General features: G+C 50.1%; 1 protein-coding gene across 2 annotated transcripts in view; it reads right to left on the reverse strand.

Moving 5' to 3' along the window:
• Positions 1-1,796: 1,796 nt before the first annotated feature.
• The window catches only part of Fubp3 (far upstream element binding protein 3), a 50,022-nt gene continuing 31,439 nt past the window's right edge, over positions 1,797-20,379 (reverse strand). For both annotated transcript variants that reach the window (XM_076845244.2, XM_076845243.2), the window contains exons 7-19: positions 20,041-20,203; positions 18,883-18,981; positions 17,456-17,560; positions 16,121-16,223; positions 14,715-14,815; positions 12,581-12,722; positions 8,899-9,059; positions 8,073-8,146; positions 7,690-7,770; positions 7,424-7,500; positions 5,167-5,238; positions 3,735-3,862; positions 1,797-3,122 (exon numbers count right to left, since the gene is read on the reverse strand). In XM_076845244.2, coding sequence (XP_076701359.1) covers positions 3,114-3,122; positions 3,735-3,862; positions 5,167-5,238; positions 7,424-7,500; positions 7,690-7,770; positions 8,073-8,146; positions 8,899-9,059; positions 12,581-12,722; positions 14,715-14,815; positions 16,121-16,223; positions 17,456-17,560; positions 18,883-18,981; positions 20,041-20,203 — 1,315 coding nt within the window. In that variant the 3' untranslated portion in view covers positions 1,797-3,113. The remainder of the gene's footprint in view (positions 3,123-3,734; positions 3,863-5,166; positions 5,239-7,423; positions 7,501-7,689; positions 7,771-8,072; positions 8,147-8,898; positions 9,060-12,580; positions 12,723-14,714; positions 14,816-16,120; positions 16,224-17,455; positions 17,561-18,882; positions 18,982-20,040; positions 20,204-20,379) is intronic.

Raw genomic sequence — 20,379 nt, forward strand, 5'->3', positions numbered from 1 at the left:
GGTTAGCCAGAGCTCCCCACCCCCAGCTTCTGGGTGGGCTGGGGTCAGCTCAGCAGGGCCCTCAGTGCATGCTGAACTTGGCGCCTGGTAGAGACCAAGTGCATGTGCGGTGGAGGGCGGGGGTGGGGCCAGCCTTCTGAAGACAGACTGGGCACCCGCCCGCCCCGCCCCTGCTGCCCCAAACGCAGGCTGCCCTTTCAGTGATGACCATGCAGCTTTCTTAATGGAACACAATCGCTGAACTTGGTACATTTCAAGCACTTTAGCCTTCCAGGATGGCAGACTGCTGATGAAAACCATCTTCTGGGGCGGGCGCCATGTTAATGAGAGACCAAATTTCATACGCTTGCAAACTTTCCCCCTTGCCTCCTGCTGTACCTCCCCCTCCCCCCAATAAAAGATTGCATCAGAGAGAAAGGGAGAGAGATTTCCATAATTTATAGTATGGGCATTTCACTGGGGACAAGCGCTAATCTGTACTTACCGATACATTTAAGAAAATGCATCCTCCCGCAAGCCTGCACCATTTACGACTCTTGGCACAAACCGCAATGCTCAGTCTTCAATTAAGGGACACCTTAGGGTTCATTATCACACAATCGCTCCCTGTGAACCATGCCAAATGCTGTTTTGGCACAGAGCTTGGAAGATGAATTAGAAGGAAGTCCTGTCTGTAATGCCCTCTCCCATTCCCATTACCGCCATCAGCGTTTATACCCTCTCCCTCGGCCCTCCCCCTCTCCAAGTGGCTTTTACTATTCAATTTCTCAACGTCAAACTCGATTCTCTAGAGGTGTAGTTAAAGATGCCACATCTCCTTTTTGTCTTCCGGCTCTCAACAGGCCTCAACATGGCCCAGATGGGCCGCTCTCCACCCCCTTTTGGGCTAAAGGAGCCACAGATGTGTCTTCATCTTCCTCTTAGTGTCGGGTGGAGACAAGGGACAGGAACTGGACACACACACACACACACACACACACACACACACACGTATGCACATGAGACATAGGGGGCTTCTGAACAGGCCTGGGATCTAAACCCAGATGGGGCTTGGCGTAAAAGCTGAAGGCTGAGGCAGAGTGGCTCACACTCCAGACAACTGAGCTCAGCCTGTCAGCAGGAAGGACGGCGGAAAGCGAGAACCCCAAGCCCACCTCAACTCCACTACACCCAAGGTCCAGCCCGCAGGACCCTTGTGGTTTAACCCCCTGGGTGAGGACATGGGCCTTTTTGTTTTCTTAATGAGAACAACAGAACAAACCAGCACATCTGCTGGCCCTTCCCAGCTCTCCCCAGTCCCACAGAGCTGCAGGTGAGCGCTGGGGACAGGAGAGAGGTGGCAGCAACAGCCAGAGACATGGCCCTGGGCTTCCAGGGAGTGTCAGGGTGGGGGTGGGGGCTGGAGGGGTGAAAAAGGAGGGACATGCTGATCTGGCTCCTTCCCTCAATGAACTTTCCAGTTCTACTCAGGACAAGGTGCCTCTGCTCGAGGGAACTCCACTTATGACTTCTGGGCGTCATGCCATTAAGATGCTTAGATGTCACAGGAAAGTGGGCTGGCCTAAACCAAGGCTCTCAAGTTGGACCATTGTATCACACAAAGCCATTAAAAGAAAATAAGCTTAACGAAGTAGCTAGACGTCTAGGCTGTGCACCAACACAGTCGGGCTGCTGCGGAGCTAGATGACGACCGGCAAGACCTGCAAGAACTTTCTTTCCATCTCAGTAGCGGCAGGCAGGGGCAGAGGGAGGAATGAGCAGGGAGCAAGCAGACTAAAAATACTCCACCCACAAGATGTCTTGTGGAAATTTTATTATATAGAGTGTAAAATGAATTGTCAGTCAAATACAAAGAACACCTTTTTAAACAACATGCATAACATTTTCCAATTGCCTTTTTTAATAGTTAGACATTTCAAGCATTTAAGGAAAACAAGGAGAAAACCCCAGAAACTGTAACTTCAGTACATTTCAAACGGAATGTCCCTCAGGTCAATTAAAAATGCAAGAAAAAATAGCTTTAATTCCGTATTTTTTTCCTTTAAAAATACATGTTATCTGTACAAGATACACTACAGTAAACATTGGAAATCATATTATCCCTTTTATTAAATCAAAATTATTTAATTCATACTGTGGTTAATACTAGATTTACTTATTCATCTAGTTAATTTGACAAATATTAAGAAAATATTTAAAAGAAAAAAGCAAAAAAACACCTTGGAATTAAAAAATAGTTACTACATTTTTATACGGTTTAATGTTCCACAGTGTTTGTTAAAAGTTATATTGAATTTCTTTTTAATATTAAAAATAACAGTATTTATATTTCTGAAAGAATAGAGAAAGGTTTTTTGTTTTGTTTTTTAAAACCAGCTTGGAGGTCTTAGATAAACAATTGCAACCAGTAATGGAGACACACACAAAAAAATGTATGCTAACACACAAACACACTTTTATATTACCCTTTAGAACTCTAGGAATTATACAAACCCTACAAAATGCCCCTCCCAAACCCTGTTGGACAGCAATACAATTATCTGTCTCATTTCAGAATTCACATAATTAATTACAATACATAATAGTTCAGTTTTTTAAAAAATGCAATAAAACCAGACAGCCAAAATACAAGAAATTAGAAGTAAAACATTTAATGAATTTACACATTTAAGAATATTTAAATACTGTTTAAAAATTTTTTTAAAAGAATTTGTTACATACCACCTAAGACTTCCAAGCCACTTTCTGTTGCAACAGAAAAAACTGTAAATAAAAAGACACGAAAACAAAACAACAAACAAAACAATATCATGTTGAAATGTCACTGCTCCGAGGCACATTCTGGCACCTGAATTTGCAGGTATTGCTCCAAAAAGAATCCCAGAGCTTACACATTTGAAATAACAAACAAGAATAATGAAACAAAAATTATCAGCAATTTTTAGTAACTAATTTTCCCGATTTTTAGAAAAATTCTGTTAATCTAAATATAGTGTTTCACAGAACAAAACAAAGGTTCTTCATCAAAAGTCTGCAAATCTAAAAACCTCTGTTACAAACAGGTTTTCTTTCACACTGATTTCAAGGGGAAGGGCCAGCTGTGCGACTCGGCTCTACTGCTCCTGTGGGAGGAAGGAGAGGAAGTGTCAGGTACACGGCAGCTTCTCCAGTCCCCAGTCGGCAGTAGGCGACAGGTGCCCATGCACCAATGCAAACCAGAGAAACCTCTTTGGGGGGAGGTCTGGAGCTTCTCTTCTGCTGGGGACATTGGGCAGGATGCAGAAGAGTGCTACTCTTCCTGGGCCACTACCAGCCCTGACACCTGCTTTCCCCAAGACACAGCCAACTGGGCAGTGGGATGCCAGGGTTGGAGGAGCCGGCACACTGTCCATGGGACCTGACTGACATCAGGTGACCTGAAATATGCCCCATGGGAGCACCTGGCCCTCTTCCCCACTTTAAGGAGAAATCCGTCTTGGCCCTGACTAGGCAGAGCCCTCTAGGCTCCTGGGCATGAAGGCGGGAGCTGGCACTGTGCCTGCCTGAGGAGCCCACACAGGGCCAGAGGCAGGCTGGCGTGGCGGTTGCTGTGTTCTCAGGAAGTCCCTGGGCCGAGGGGACTGCTCCCCTACAGTCTACTGCACTCGCCCTGACATCAGACAAACACTGAGGCGTGGGAGACAGGGGTCAGGGAGGTGTGGGAAGTGTCACAGTGTTGGGGACCGTCTACAGACCTGGCTGTGGGCCTGAGCCTGCCCTAACGTCTGCCCGTAGAAAGCAACCTGCTGTCTGTAATACTCCGCCCAGGCCATTGTGTAGTCTGGTGGGGAGCTGGCCTGAGGAGCAGCGCTGGCAGCGTGACCTGGGTGACAAGGGAGGAAAAACGGGTTAGGGGAAAGGGAGTGTTGGGGGCAGGTCCCTTCCCTGGGGCCCAGGCACCTGCTCTCCCTTCTGGAGGGCCCGGGGAGGCTGGGCGAAGTGGTCTTCTATTGCTGGGTCCCACACCCCAGGCGAAGACAGCCAACTGCTCTACAGAAGCAAAGCCCTGCGTACACCTGACTCTCAGTAGCTCCTAATGTCAAAGGCAGAAAGAGTGGCTGTGGGGACTGGGGGTGGATGGAAAGCCTGGCGTGGTGTCTGCAGGGAACATCCGAATCCCTCACAGCTTGACGTACAGACCCCACGCATCTAGGGTGGGTTCAGGTCAGGGAAGAAAGGGCACCAGAACTGATAGCAGGTCCCCTGCTGATGAGGGTCACCTTGGCACCCCCACCCTGGCCCCAGAAGGGGTATGGACCCGGTGACAATATGGCCTCTAGGGTTCCCAAAACAGGTGTTTGACAGCCTCTGACCCAAGTTGGGTCAGCCAGCAAGTTCCACCCTGAAGATGTCAGTCACGGAAACGCACTGCGGGCCATACCCCATGCTCTGGTCAGGGAGTCGGGAAATGCGCTCGGGCTTGGTACTGATGTGAAGTCCTGAACCGGGGCTTTTGCTGCTATGTACTCCCTCCCCCTTTAATTTTTTTAAAAAAATATTTTTTGGGGCTGGGTTATGGTTCAGTGATAAAGCGCTCACCTAGCACGTGCTAGGCTCTGGGTTTGATCCTCAGCACCACATAAATAAAATATTGTGTCCGACTACAACTAAAAAATAAATATTAAAAAAAATTTAGTTGTAGATGGACACAATACCTTTACTTATTTATTTTTTATATGGTGCTAGGGATTGAGCCCAGTGCCTCACTGTGCTAGGCAAGCGCAGTACCCACTGAGCTCCAGCCCCAGCCACCCTCCCCCTCTTCTGAAGACTAGTTTAGTTTCTGGTACAGGTAAGAAAACAGACTTATACAGCAAGAAAACAACCGGGCACCTAGTCCAGCTTAGGGTCCCTTCCCTGAATTCCACCATTTCTCTTCTCTTTAGCTATCCTGAAATGCCAAAAATGGGCATCAGTGAGACACACAGAGAACAGGATGCCTGGGTGGGTGGCAGCACTAATAGGAGCCTTTCAGCTCCACAGGGACCAAGCCAGGTCCAACAGGCAGTGGGTGACAAGGTATGGGTACTGAGGTCCAGCTGTGGAGAAGGTGACAAAGCACAGACGACAGGAGCAGCTGGGCTGAGGCCGCAGGGGTGGACCTGTGTCCGAAGCCGCGGCACTTACTCTGCTTCTTGTAGTAGTCTTCCCAGGCCTTGCTGTAGTCAGGCTGGCTGCTCTGCGGCTGGCTCTGCTGGTCTACGCAAGGAACAAAGGGCAGTCAGGGCCCCAGCCTGGGAGGAAGGCGCCACAGGCAGGAGGGCTGAAAACGGCCGGTGTGAGGCAGGGGCTGGCGACAAGCATGACAAGGCCCTGCTCTCTGCAGATGGAGCTGAGCTGGGGGAGTGGAGAGCTCTGGGAGCCAGAGCGATGGCCATCCAAGGCCCCCGGACCTGCCTTCCAGGGACAAGGGGTTTACCTGGCCCTTCTGTCCAATGACAGACGACCTCTGGGTGAGCATGCAGGGCCACAGGACTGTGATCTGCCTCAGCCTTTCTTGGGTGGGAAGAGAGGGACAGAGGACATGTGGAGGCGGTTCTATGCTGTCCTTGGTGCTTCCTCTACGCTATGCCAGCAACAGAGAGACTCAGTGACAGAGGACAAAGCAGCAGCACCCAGCCCAGGGGTCTATGAAGTGGCTAAAATCCCTGACCACAGCGTGAAGCAGGAGCTGCTTTCTGATGAGGCCAGGCTGCTCGAGCGTCCGCCTGCGCGGGCACACAGACCCCCTTCAACACCTTTTCTTATGTCAGAGCTGGTATGCAGGCGGCAGAAGGACGCCCCCCGTGCAGAAGGCTGGCTCCCCTTTAGTTTCTGAGACTGAACATGGGGAAGAGGACACACTGAACCCACACTGAGTGTCTCTGCTGCTAACACAGCACAGAGGCTTGCTCTCCTGGTATCCCTTCTGCTCATCTCTCTCCTGGCCTGCCTCACAGCCTCTGCAGAGCCACAAACCCAGGGCAGCTTCCCAGGGGAGGAGAGCTGCCCTCTCAGGGCTCAGTGTGCCCATGTGAATGCAACCCATCACTCTGCAGACCAGAGCATCATGCAATGACCCTGCACTGTGAGGACACCTTCTCTGCCAGGTGGCCAGCAAAATTCACAGTGAAGTTCCTGTTGAAGTCTGAAACACTAAGTGATAAAATACAAGTGGGAGGAGGGGGAAACAATCCAGCCATACAGGCCCAGAGCTTGCAAATACTTAAGAAATCTACCTCGACTCATCACTTTATGGATGCCTGAAGTAGAGCCTTCCCCCACCCAGGGGAGGGTATTTCTGATGACAGAGTATGGGCCTCTAGGCTCTGCTCCAGGGAAAAGGGGCCATGTCCCTTGAGCAAGGTTGACAGGCCATCCTGCAGCCTGATCTGTTATGAGGAGAAACTGCAGCCTGAGCAAGGCTTTCCAGAAAGACGGGAACATCAGGTAGGTAGAAGCCTGAATTGCACTGGCCAAGGTAAGGGACTCTGTTTTGTGCAGGCTGAGCAAGAGGGACCAGCCCAGCAGTAAACCCTAGCCTGACTCCTGGAATTGATGAGGGGTCCAGAGTTGGGAGGGGCTCTGTCCACACGGGCACTTTCTCTCTCTCTCTTTTTAATTTTTTTTCAGTTGTAGATAGACACAATATTATTTTTATTTATTTGCTTGTTTGTTTGTTTGTTTATTTATTTATTTATTTATTTATTTATTTATTTATTTATTTATTTATTTATTTATTTATTTATTTATTTATATGTGGTGCTAAGGATCAAACTCAGTGCCTTACACATGCAAGGCAAGCGCTCAACCACTGAGCCACAACCCCAGCCCCTCATGGGCACTTTCTCATGACACCCAGTTTTCCCAGGGAGGTGTCACTCAGCAGACCTAATTCCATATTTGTTTGCTTTCTGAAAAGCTCAGGAAACAGAAAGAACGCCTTCCTAAGAAGAGAGGGAGAATGTCCCCATGAGGCCAAAGAGTAGGAAGGGTCACCAAGAAGCAGGGGACTGCTTGGGAGAGCAGGGTGTGGCAAGATGGAGCTTTGGGCCAGAAGGAGGATCCCTAGGGAGTACAGAGAGGAGCAGCAGAGGAGGCTCAGGTTAAACTGTACCCACAGCCCACCTGTCTGTGGAGAATAAGTGACAATTCTGCCCTGACCCACTCCATGGACAGGTAGCCATGGGGAGCCAGCCCTATGTCCCTGCCTCAGCTACAGGCTGGTGCTGTTTTTGTGGAAGCCCCCACCGAGCATATGTGCTTCTTGGTGCAGGGCCTGCTATGTTCCCCAACATTTGTGGAGAGTTGCGTCCTGGGCTTGTTGGCCAAAAGTATAACATCAGTCCTTGGCCAACCTGGCCAGCAAGTGGGAGCGCACACCACCACCTCCCAAGTCACTTACTTGGGACCTGCTGTGTGGGCTGCTGCCATGCCTGGTAGGTGCTGCCCCAGCCCTGGGTCAGAAAGGCTGGAGGGCCACTGTGGACAACAGAAGAGTCACTCATGACAGTACGGGTCACACATACCCCATCCCCCAACATCTACCTCTTTTATGCTTCGCTCACCCCTAACCAAGCACAGCCCCTCCCTGCCCCCAAGCCTGCTGGCAGTGGCCCAGTGACGACTCCAACCCCGTCCACCCCCAGGTGGAGCAAGTGGGTCACCTACCTCACAGGGGTACTGTGGGGGTTTCCGTTTACTTTAGCAGCGATGTTGGGGAAGCACCCTGAGCCCCTTGGAGGAAAGGTGCTGTGAAAAGAGGAAGAGCAAGCAGAACCAGTTGAACCCCTGTGATGGAGGCTCTGCAATTCCCCCCTGCCCCGAGCTGTGCTTCCCGGACATTGCGGGGGACTGGGAGGTGCCTGTCTTTGAGGTGCTCCAGCCTGTCTACCACAGGTCAGGGAGCTACAGACAGGTCTGAAGGACCACTGGTGGGATGAAGACAGATGGTCCTGCCCACACCCAGAGCTTTAGCAGCACTCAGGAGAAGCAGCTGGGACGATCTCAGGAGTGATGAGGTCCTCTGGGCACAACAGAGGCAGAACACTCACTTTTGATGCGGGGCAGCAGGCGGCTGGTTGAAGGGGCTCTGTCCAAAGGCTCCGGGGGCTCCAAGGCTGGTACCCTGTGTGGGCACAGAGGAGCTCTCACTCCTGCTGGGGGCACCTAGCCCTCCACCCAGGTCACCCGAGGCAAAGCCCCTTCTGGGGAGACAAGTCAAGTGAGGGAGACAGTCTGCACTCGCACTAGCCTTCCTTCCCACAGCAGACTGAGCTGCAGAAATGGCACTGCCCTTGAGTGACAGCACCACCACACAGCCCATCCTGGCACCACCATGATTGCCCTGGCATGTCACCCTGGGGAAGGACCAACCTGCTTGACTCTCCCGTCAATTTAGGCTGGCCCAGGGCTCTTTCTGCCATTCTACGTCCCCATTGAGGTGAGCAGTGGCCCATCTGTCCTCCATCAACACTCCCTTTCTTTATCTGCTTTGAGGTGCCTGAAACTAAAGCCAGAGTCAATGAAAGCTGCCTGCAGGGCTGGCGGCCAGGGCATGTCCACGGGAGCCCAGGGACAGTGCTGGGGGAAGGCTGCTGCCCGGCTACTCATCTAAGCCTGCAGGGGACATGCTCTGGGGACTGAGCTGCTGCAGCCTTGGCGTGTCCTGCCAGAGGCTTCCTTCATTGCTTGCGGGTCTGGCCCTGTCATTCCCTGGGCCTCCGACCTTCCCTTCAGCCAAATAGGAGGGGCGCCCCCCTGGATGTGAGGATGGGAAGGCACCCAAGAACGAGGTTCTGGGGGATGCAGGTACCTTGGACATCCAAGAGAAAAATCCAGCTAGTATTAAGCCAGGTGGGGAAGGGACCGTGTACGTACACCAACTTTCTCATCTATGAGATGTCTGGCCACCTCGATCTGCTGAGGAACACCCCTGATGGTAAATATCCGCAGGCTGGGGTCGGTGTTGGGAGGGGGATTGCGCTGAAGCTCCACGTGGGCTCCTGACTGCTGGTTGATGCTTTTGATGTTCTCGCCCCCTGCAGGCAGGAGACAGAGAAGGTGAGGGCCTCTGCTCAGGAGAGGCTGAAAGGGCACTTGTCCACAAAGGGAGAAGTTCTCCACTCACTGAAAAGTGGTTCTAACCAAAATCCAGGACTGTCCCCTTTGCATAGGGATTTCCCTCAGAGCCAGGCTGGAGCCTGAGGCCCACGGATGTGCATGCCCAGAGTTCAACGGAGGCAGCTGTGGCTCTTCAACCCAGCCATGGCCATCTGCCCAGGGAAAGCACAGGATGCTTCTTGGGGCAAGAATAGTGACCTGATGGCCCTGCTCTACACAATGGTGGCCTTCAGCCTGGGTGTGGGCTGCTGCATCGCTTCCCCTCCCTCCACAGGCCGGCTACATGCCCAACAACGCCTGGAGTCCACTTGGGCCTTCAATATCCCATCTACTCCCTTCCCTGGTCCCTGCTGCGGGTGTGTGTGTGTGTGTGTGTGGGGGGGGTGTTGTTGTCTAGACGGAGATGCAGTCCAAAGAAGGGGGAGCCACAGGGATCTGGGTGGAGTCGGGCTAATAAAAATCTAGTTGGACTCTGAAAAACCTGGAGTCCCAGTCTCTTAATGAAATTTGCGTGACAAAAGCTCCGCCAGCAGAACAATGGCCAATTCTTCTACTGAAATCTCAGCACTTACAGATCTCAGCTGGGATGGGGGGTGGGCAGGCAGAGCCAGACCAAGGAAAAGTTAGCACACTCAGTTTGGTGAAATTAGAAAAAGATAAATGCTGAAAATCTGGTACAGGGAACAGGATGCCCCAAATGCTCGAAAGCAAAGGCAGAGTGCTTGCCCAGCATATGTGAGGCACTGGGTTTGATCCTCAGCACCACCTAACAATAAACAAATAAAATAAAGGCATACTGTCCATCTACAACTACATAAATAAATAAATAATGATAATTAAAAAAAAAAAAAAAAAAAGCAAAGGCAGAGGGCCAGTGTGCCCTCCACAGTCAAAACCAACTGTAAGTGAGTGTGTCACTTCACTGACAGACCCCACAACCAGCAGATGCCCAGCAAGCAGACAGGGCTGGCAGAGGGGACAGAGCAGTGACAGGCTGGCCTTGGTTCACTCTGAGAGGATGACAGCACGCTAAGACACGTCCCTCCTAGAGGCAGTATGGCAGGCTTCTGCAGCACACGGGCAGAGACACGGGGCAAAGCCTCAGCCAGCGCCCACATGGGTAGCACGCTGGCTTAGTTTAGGGCCTTTTTAAAATTGAAAGCAAATTAAAAAAAAAAATCAACCAAACAGCCTTGTGTTCGTGGCCTTCTTAACTATAAAGTACTGTGAGAGGCTCAGAGAAGTGACTGTTTCCCGCCTGGCCTGGGTGTTCCCTATGTGACTTGGGAACACCCCAGGCCAGCACTGAAAGCTCTGCTCTCCCTCCAGACAGGTATGCTCTTGAGCCCTTTACTCAGCTGTCATGAGTCTGCTGTCTTTGCCTCAGGAAAAAAGAGCAGCTTCACTCTAGGCAACAGTGTTCTGGGGAGCAATGAAGAGCAGAGGAAAAAACCGGCCATTTCAACAGGCACCCCCAGAATTTGGAGGGGCGTCACCTGGTCTGCGGGCAACCGGACTACAGGACGATCCTCTGAGAATGAGGATCTGCAGGCCCCAGAGGCAAACCCCAGCCCTCTGCCTCACAGTGCGGACCAGCAGCTCCAGACCCCCTGCCTGGAGCTCTGGGAGCATGCTAATAAGGCGAGGAGGCGCCCGCAGGCTGAGCAGGCAGGAAGGAGTTCATTTAAGTTCATCTTCCTTCAAAATGAGGTCACCAGCTTGGCACATGGTGGCTGTCTATCGACTCATTCAGCAGCCTGCTCCATTCTTCCACCTGATGGGGGGCAGAAGGACCCACCAGTGGCCCCCGGCTGGACGTGAAATTGTAAAGCAATTAATCAAACCTGCTAAAAGGCCTGGCTGACAAGAGCAGGGCTGGCCACGCTATCTGTCAATGTTGCTGTGTTTATCATGGAAATCCAGCAGGGGCCCCGGGAGGCTCCGTGTCTGTCCAAGGGCCAGAACCAGGAGAGCAGGCCTGGCTGCCTGCGGCGACTTCTCCCTTTTCCTCACCCACACCTCTTTCCCTGCCACAGGGATGTGAACAAGATGGCCTTCCCTGGGCCCAACAACTCGCTGGACTTGCCGAGCATGCTGTCTGAGCACAGGGACCTGGAGGTGCCGTCCTTGTCTTCCAGGAAGCACTCAGCTGGAGAACATGCACAAAAGGCTGTTCTGGAGGCACCAAGGGCTCACTGGGAGGAGAGAAGGCAGTGAGGCTCCAAGGCTCCACCAGAGACATAGTCAAGTGAAAATCTCACTGACAAAATGATTTTCAAAAGGCCGAGACACCTAACTCTGATCCTCCACCTAGAGGCACCAAGCAGTGTGGCTCACTGCAGCAGTCTGAGCAGCACTCGGCAGCTAGCAGCATGTGCCAGGAAATCAAAACAAACCCTCATTGTTCCTACTGCCCCTGAGTGGCCAGTAATCTCAAAGACGATGTGGAAACAGAACACAAACATTCTGAAAGAGCATAAAACCATCACACTGTCCAGAAGCAGGGACAAGCGCCAGGTCCCAGGGGCCAAGAAGCAACTCTCCCCAGCCCTGAGGACACACTGGCGGCGCCTCAGGTCTACTGGTAGAGACAATCCCAAGTCTCATTTCCTTCAACATGAGCAATTCTAGTGATCAAAGAACTGAGGAACTCTGGGGAGAAGGCTGCCTACCCCCCACCCTGCCATGCTTGCTGGATGAACAGCGAAGGTAAACACAAAGCCCAACACCAAACAAGTCCCTGCCAGCATGGAGGCTTGGCTTACTGCTCCTAGGAGGTCACCCCAGCACTGCCGCGGGAGAAGGGCTCAGGGATGAGCTGAGAGGAACCAACGAGGCTGGCCTAGAAGCCGCCTGCTGCCTCTCACTCAACAACAGGAAGGAGCTGTGATAGCCACCGACCAGGCTCCTCCCAACACTCCCTGAGCTGCCTGAAACTACTAACAAAGCAGATTTCATTTCCCTCCAAAGGGTGACTGTTTCTCCTAGTAAATGTGCCGTTGAAAGAACAGGAACCATCATCTTACTGTGTTAATGAAGACCAAATACCCAAACTGGACGGACTGGGAAAATGGCGGCGTGCAAGTCTGGAAGTGGCATTGGCCAAGGGTGGAAGCTGACCTACTCCGGCCTTCCTTGGTGGGAAGCCCACCTCAAGGCCCTCCCTACCCATAGCCCGCGCTGCTCCAACAGTAGTGGCTCCTGTGGTCTCCCGTTGCTCAGTCTGCTCTGCCCCACCATGACAGACCAAATTGGGGGCCCTGGAGAAGACCCCTGAAAAGCAGAGTTCTGACCGAAAGCAGCTGAGGCCACAGACCTGGCCACTGGGCTGGATGTAGCAAGTGGCTTCCGCTGTGGCCCTACAGGCCTGTGTGACTTCCCACCCCTCCAGGACAGCAGTGGTGGAAATGGGATGGAAACCACAGAGGCTGCTTCTTACCTTTGCCTATGACGAGGCCACACTTATCTGCTGGCACGGTATATGTTATCTCCTGGATGCCACCAGGAGTTCCCATGCTCCAGTCGCCACGGCCCCTGCCCCTTCCTCTTGCTACTGCCAGGCCTCCGAAGCCATCCCTCTCCTGGGAAGAAAACAAGGACATAGTGATGATTTCTGCCACTACCACAACACCACTCTCCGCCTTCTCTGGGAAGGAGGTTAAGTGACAGGATGTAATCAACGCCACAAATTAGAACCTAGCACCTTTCCAGACTTCAGATGTGAAGCCCACTTTCAACCAGAATCACCAATCACAGGTATACTCGAGGAAGACGTGCAGATAAACGTGTAGTTACATAAACGGCAGAGAGACACCCAACTGAAACAGGCTGCCAGGCATAAACTCCTCATCCGAAGCCCAGGGGCCTTCTCCGTGGAGTTTTAATTATGGAGCAGGCCCTGACCCACAGGTCTCACACTTGAATTTCTCCTCGAAGCCGAGGCTGCTCTTTCCTGGCTGACACATGCTATGCCTATACAAGCCAGATAGCACATGCTAAAGAGCTCTGGGCATTTGAAAGTGACACAATGGCCAAGAATGACTCCTGACGCCCCCCACCCCACCAGGCTGCTACAAGGTACAATTCCATGACCGCTGTCTGAGTGGAAACCCTTGCTCCACTCAGCCAAAGGGATAAAAGGATTTAAGAAACATTCGTTTTCCTGCTCCCAGGAAAGAGCAAAAATATGCTCAAAAGTGAGTGCTCAGGGCTGCTTCAGGAGGGAGAGGTGGAGGGAGTCAGTCAGGCCCACCTGGCTGCCCACATCTGGGCTGGAGAGGTCTCTGCCACACTCACACGGCCTGCCCAACAGAACACAAAGCCTCAGTCTCGTCTAGCTGAGGTCCTGCCCCACCTGGGACTGAAGGGCCTGCAATCTTCATGTGGAAGGTGAACCTGGTCAAGCTATAAGTTCCCCCAGGCAAAGAAGCCCAAGAGTCATTCAACAAGAGTGGAGACTGTTGGGCAAAACCTGCCCATGTCAATCACAACTAAACTGCACACATTTATCCAGAATACACACCAGCAGAGTCGAGCTAACTGGAGCGCACTTCCCTGCACTCTGCTTTTAGAAAAGACAACTGACAGGTAAACAAGGTAATCTGAGGAATTTATGTTAAAACTCTCTTGTCTCTCACACACGCACACATATACACCCAACTTTGTGGGTGGACCAGATCCAGAAGACAAGGCTCTCTTGTAAACATCTCAGTTTCTGCAACCTAAATCCACAAACTTAAATTTATAGAAAGGGATGTCAGAGAACATTCAGTGGCTGCTTTTGAAACTCAATGAATCGTAAGAACTGCCAGGGCTCTGGTTAAAACCCAAGCCCCTCCCCTGGATATTCTGATGCAGAAGACAGTGGGGCCTCTACACCTGTAACTTAGAATACCCCTGGGTAGCTCCAGGGATCACCTCCTGGTGAAACGCCCTCAGTCTACTGCTGAGAAAAGGAGGCACAGAGGGCTTCAAGGACTTGGCTGGGGGCAGAGCTGGCAATATGATTTCCAACCTGTTGATTTTTTCTTTGGCTCTACTCATTCTCAAACTTTCCCTCAGTCCTCATACTCAGAGAATGTGCCAATCTATCACCATTACAGCAGTTCGCAAATTCAGGTCACCACATGGGGTAGGGGAATCTCTGAAGCTCAAGAGATGCCAAGGGTTATCACGTGAGTTCACTCACAGTACAAGACACAGGTGTGAAATTGAGCACATGAAGACACTGTCAGGACTCAGGAGGACCCTGAAGTGCTTTTAAACTCAAGAGACTTCCCTTAATACAGTTTCACACTAAATGTACATGCTTGCTGGAAACTTGGCAAACTGCTTAGTATTTCCCCACGTAGTTTAAAGAGCCAGGAATTTACTATATAAAGAAAATCTAGGTTCTGAGTAATAAAAGTTGAAGCAGGTAATAAACTAGCAAGAAAAAAAAACAATACACTGGCAGGAAAGAGGTAGATGCAGAAACATCACTGGTCTCCAATCAGGAGACTGAGGGTGGCTGCCCATGGCACACCTTCTCCTTCTGTGTGTGAGGTCTCTGAACTCCAGGGAAGGGGACCTACCTGTGCCGTGAGGATCAGCTCGTTGATGATGTGAGCAGCATGCTGACACCGATCTGGAGGGCCCATGACCTGGGCAGCTCTCTCAGGACTAATCCCATCATCTGTAGGACCAGGTGAAGTGGGATCAGTAAAAGCACAAAGTCACAAGGAAACGAAGGCCAATATAAGTCACAACAATATTCTTTTTTTTTCTTTTTGGACTAGGATCAAACCCAGAGGTGCTACATTACCAAGCTACCTCTCCAGTCCTTTTTGTTTTTTATTTTGAGACCAGGTCCCACTAAGTTGCTTAGGACCTTGCTAAGTGGCCTACAACTTGTGATCCTCCTGCCTCAGCCTCCAAATATTTGGATTATAGGCATGTGCCACCATATCCTGCCACAATCAAAGGACAATGAGCTAAAAAGGCAACCAGACTGTCACCAGCTTCAGGGATTCCTTTGGACTGATTTGGTTGATAGGAAAATACGTATGATTAGATCTTTTTACGTGTTTCAGGTCAATATTCAATTCTTACAGCTATTTTTTAAAAAGATGTCATTAGAGAAACAAAACAAACCTGGCCAGATGGGGAAGGCAAGGAAAACAATGAAGTTAAGGCAGTGATTCCCTCAAGCCAGGTAACCTCATTTCTCTTCAGAGAAATGAGGAAAATACAGACAATGTATAGTTTTGTTTTTTTTTTTTTTTTTTTTTTTTGCTCACAAAGGTAAATTTAAAAAATGTAAAGAATTATCCCATTAATAACTTTTTTTGGATTTTTTTTTTTTGGGGGGGGGTACTGGGGATTGAACTCAGGGGTACTTGACCACTGAGCCACATCCCTAGCCCTATTTTATATTTTACTTAGGAACAGGGTCTCATTGAGTTGCTTAGTGACTCCCCATTGCTGAGACTGGCTTTGAACCCAAGATCCTCCTGCCTCGGTCTCTCTCAGCCGCTGGGATTACAGGCACGCCACTACACTCGGCCAGATGATCTATTTTTAAAAAAGGTCTTCACTCAGCAAAATGACCAGCTGGAAATACATTTCGGATCTGCTCACATCTTAACAGTCCAAAAAAAAAAAAAAAAAAAAAGTGGGGGCCTGGAGACCTTTGGTCTAATCACTGTGGCTCGGGAGGAGATGAGGCCCAGAAGAAGAAACTTGGATTGCCAATTTTGGTAACAGAATGTTGTGAGGAAGGAAAAGAAAGAGAACATACTCATGAGTTAGTAACACGGTCCTGTTTCTTGAGATGTTTATTTTCAAAAATATTTTTTTCTTTATGTATTATCTCTAATCAGTTATACATGACAGTAGAAAGCTCTTCAACCTTGTACACAACTGGAGCAGAATTTTTCACTTCTGTGTTTGTGCTGAGTTGTTTTAACATGAAGGATTTTTGAGACTCGTCAATACCAACCTGGTTTAAACTGAATCCTTACACCAGCATCATTCTGGATCTTTTTGATCATTTCCCCATTTCTTCCTATTACAATTCCAACAGCAAACCTAGGGACAGATACCTAGTCACAGAGAAACAAAACATCATCAGAGCTTTTTAAAATCTGGCTTTCCTTGGTATTGGGGATTGAACCAGGGGTGCTCTACCACTCAGCTACAGTCCCAGCCCTTTTTATTTTTTATATCGAGGCACAGTCTTGCTAAACTGCCCAGGCTGGCCTCAAACTTGTAATCCTCTGGTCCCAGCCTCCCCAGTTGCTAGGATTGTAAGCGTACACCACCATGTCTGGCCAAATCTGGCGTTTTTTAAAAAAACAGACTTCTATGTTCTTAACAAATAGACAAGTCTAAGATTTAATCAAAATAGTAATAAATGAAGTAAATCAAGAAAAAAGTTCTTAAAGATTAATCAATTTATCTTCCAAATTCTATGCAGTATAAACACATTATACACACAGAATATATCAGTAGTCCTTTATTTTTTTGAGGCAAAATATACATAATATTTACCATTCAGTGATTTGTAGAGGCATATTCTGGTTCTGGCTCTCTGCACTAACTGTCCTGTTTGCAAGGTCAACCTCCCCACCCCCCGCTTTTTGAACTGGAGATTGAACCCAGGGTTACTTTACCACTTAGCTCCACCACTATACCATTTTATTTTTGGGGAAGGTCTCACTAAGTTGCCCAGGTTGGTCTTCAACTTGCGGTCTTCCTGCCTTAGCTTCCTGAGTCACTGGGTATTTATAGGGTGTGCCACGGTGCCCCACAAGGTTCACCATATTTCAAAATTTCATTTTTAAAAATATCTATTTTTTAGTTGTAGTTGGACACAATACATTTATTTATCTATTTTTATGTGGTGCTGAGGATTGAACCTAGGGCCCTGCACTTGCTAGATGAGTGCTCTACCAATAAGCCACAACCCCAGCCCCTCAAAATTCCATTTTTAAGGACTGTTTTGGTCCCACTTCACATCATTAATAAAACGGGCTTCCAGGTTAGATCCAATCACAACACAGACAACAGAAAACCGTGAACTTTGATCTTTATCTGTGCAGCAAGTTAACCTTTAAAGCCAAACCTCAAAGTTAAGAGAATGACCGCCACTACCTATACTACAGCTGGACGCCCCATCATGCCCGCCTGTGCTCAAATCCTGGGGCAGGGGGTGCACTTTCAAAGTTTGGAAGATGTCATGGAAGCTAACCCACTTAAAGGTGAGGGAACTAAGGGGCGTGAGCACATACTGCACCTACTCCCACCTGCCTACTAACCTGTAACTCAAGCATACCTCTAGACTGCCTCCTCCCACACGGGCGCCAAAGTCACCTCGCACACCTCGGAAGTCAGCTTGGTCTTTTTCTCGGATGATCTCCAATACCATTTCTCTGGCTTGCTGCAAAAACACAAACAAAAGGCATCATGGGGTAAAAAAATCCTAAAAAAAAAAAAAAAAAATGGAAGCAGGTGAAATTTCAAGATGGACACACCAACGTGGGCTTCAAGATTCAGAAGGCTGGGTGCAGTGGCACAAGCCTGTAATCCCTGTGGATAGGGAGGCAGAGACTAGAGGATCATAAGTTTAAAGTCAGCCCCCCGCAACGGCAAGGCACTAAGCAACTCAGTGAGACTCTAAATAAAATACAAAATAGGGCTGGGGATGTGGCTCAGTAGTCAAGTGCCCCCTGAGTTCAATCCCAGGTGCCAAAAAAAAAAGAAAGAAAAAAGAAAAAAAAAAAAAGATTCAGAAGGTGCTTGGTTGTGGGAACACTCACTCACTACTTACAGGACATGATAAGGAAACAGGTATCAAATCTTAAAATGACTGCAAGAGGTCCACAAAGACAAGGTCCAGTCCCACCCCCCTTTTTGATACTGGGGATTAAACCCAGGTTGCTTAACCACTGAGCCACATCCCCAGCTCCCCCATTTAAAAATATTCTTTTTTTTAGTTAATAGACGTTTATTTTTATTTGATTATATGCAGTGCTGAGAATCGAATCCAGTGTCTCACATATGCTAAGCAAGCGTTCCACCACAGCGGATGGCCTGGTTCCAAGGAACTGCTGGAGCTGCTCACCTACAGCAATGGCAGGAAGAACGCTGTTATTTCACTGACGACAGACGCAGCCTACACCCACAGCCTACAACCACAGCCCACTCATATTTCTAGGAGGGTGGAGCCCCTCAGGGGACTGAAGATTTTGGCAAGCAGAGCTGTCTTCCCAGAAGCTCAGGGACAGAGTGTCCCCATGAGAACACACGTGTGCTCGTGTAGCTCGAGGACCTGTGTTCATCTTCATCCCCAGCTGAGGGGCCACACAGACTGAGACAGGGGACAAGCAAACAAAGGCCAAAGAAAGCCCGCAAATGAGCTGAACCAAAGCCAGCAAGGCTGAAAGTGCCGGTCTAGTGCCAGTCCACACTGAGGGACACCAAGGGAAATGGGCCGTGTGTGCTGTCTCAGACTTACATTGCCACTCAGCACTGAAAAATGGCCAGTGGAAATGGTTTTCCATGAAGCCAGTGGCTCCAGCTCTGGGTAGCACTGACAACCCTGGGCTCACTGGCGAGCGTGCTGGGGAAAATCATTCACCCTAAATAAAGGGAAGCACTGCTACTTTACAATTACTTGAGCAGAATAAAAGCTCTAGGCCACCACCAAGTGACAGCCCCCCCCCCAAGCCTTCCCACCCCCAATCTTGGTCCCTTTCCTACCTGTACTTTGAATGGGTCTCCAGTGATACGAAGGGGCTTGTCTGCTCCTGTGGGCAGTGGGCCATCCTGGATCATGACCATTTTTACACCTGTCCGCTCCTGTAGTGGAACACAAACCAGCACAGCCCTCACTGTCTTGGAAAGGATGCAGGTTGCCACAAGCAGCAGAACTGGGCCAGGTTACACCCACAAGAAGCCCATGTCCCACTTCCATGAGGCGATGACTTCTGAATGGGACCGTAGAATGTGCACCAATGGGCCATGCTGGACAACACCAAGTGTAACACAGCAAACTGCTTGCCAACACTGTCTTCTGTCCTCTCTCCGTGCTCACATCCTACACTAGATTCCACATGGCCTTCTGCAACCCAAGGCCTGGGTCATGAGAGCACACGGGGCAAGCCACATCTATCCCTAACCCTAACCGGCCACAGCAAATGCCCAGAGGCTCTTAAATGAAAATTCATTCATAACTGACACGGTAGTGCTGGCAACTGAACTTAAGCAAGTATATTTCCAGTCCTTCTCTTAGTGTGGCTACCAATAAGTTTAGCTTTGAAAATACGCATGTGATTGAAGCTGCAGCCCCCATCCTGCCGGGGATGCTGGGTTCTGGAATGCGTTTGGCCCCAGGTATCCGCAGATGAGGGGCTCCGGAGCAAGAGAGCCCTGGTTCAGGGCACCCACTTGATAACAGACTCCTGAGTAACAACAGCAGAATGGGCACTCTTCAGCTGCATGACCACAGCAAGGTCAGCACTTGCCCTCCTTATAGACAAGGGCCCAGAGCCTTCCAGGGACAAATATGTTGAAGAGCACAGAACTAAGGGGTGTACTAGGGTGGGCCTGGCTCCAGACACAGCACTTTTATCCGAGGGACTGTCATTTCATGGCAAAAGTGATGCTGACACAGCTTGACTATAGCCCTGGTTGCTCACAGTTCCGGGATCTTTTCCAGCTCGCTGGCCCAACACCGGGCATCAGGCCTGACTGCAGCACACATCTAGCAGGGAGCCCTTGGCACTGTGGAGTACCCAGCCAGCCCTATCAGGGAAGTGGGTCATGACCAGCAGCCCAGGGCTGGAAGACACAAGCCCTCAGGAGGGCAGGGGAGAGCAGAGCAGTGGCTGGGCCTGGTGTCCCTCGGGGCTCACGTACCTGCAATTGCTTGATTGTTTCCCCTCCTTTGCCGATGACCAGACCCACTTTAGATGCAGGAATAAGGATCTCCTGGATTGTGCTGTTGCCATCTATGTCGTTATGAAAGCCAGGTCCATTGCGACAGCGGTCCACGATCTGCCCCAGCAGTCGTTTGGCTTGTCTTTGGAAGGGAGAAGAACCACAAAAGAACCGACATTAAAGGAATACTCTAAGTGTGCAGGAAGGGAAACAGCACTGGGCAAAGTGCCAGGAGCCAAGGCAGCCCTCCATCCAGCTCCAGCTCTTGCCCCACACCCTGGAGGGCTCTGCCATCGCCGTGCCACCAGGCTGGAATTC

The sequence above is a fragment of the Callospermophilus lateralis genome, chromosome 2, assembly GCF_048772815.1.
Source record: "Callospermophilus lateralis isolate mCalLat2 chromosome 2, mCalLat2.hap1, whole genome shotgun sequence".
Taxonomy (NCBI): domain Eukaryota; kingdom Metazoa; phylum Chordata; class Mammalia; order Rodentia; family Sciuridae; genus Callospermophilus; species Callospermophilus lateralis.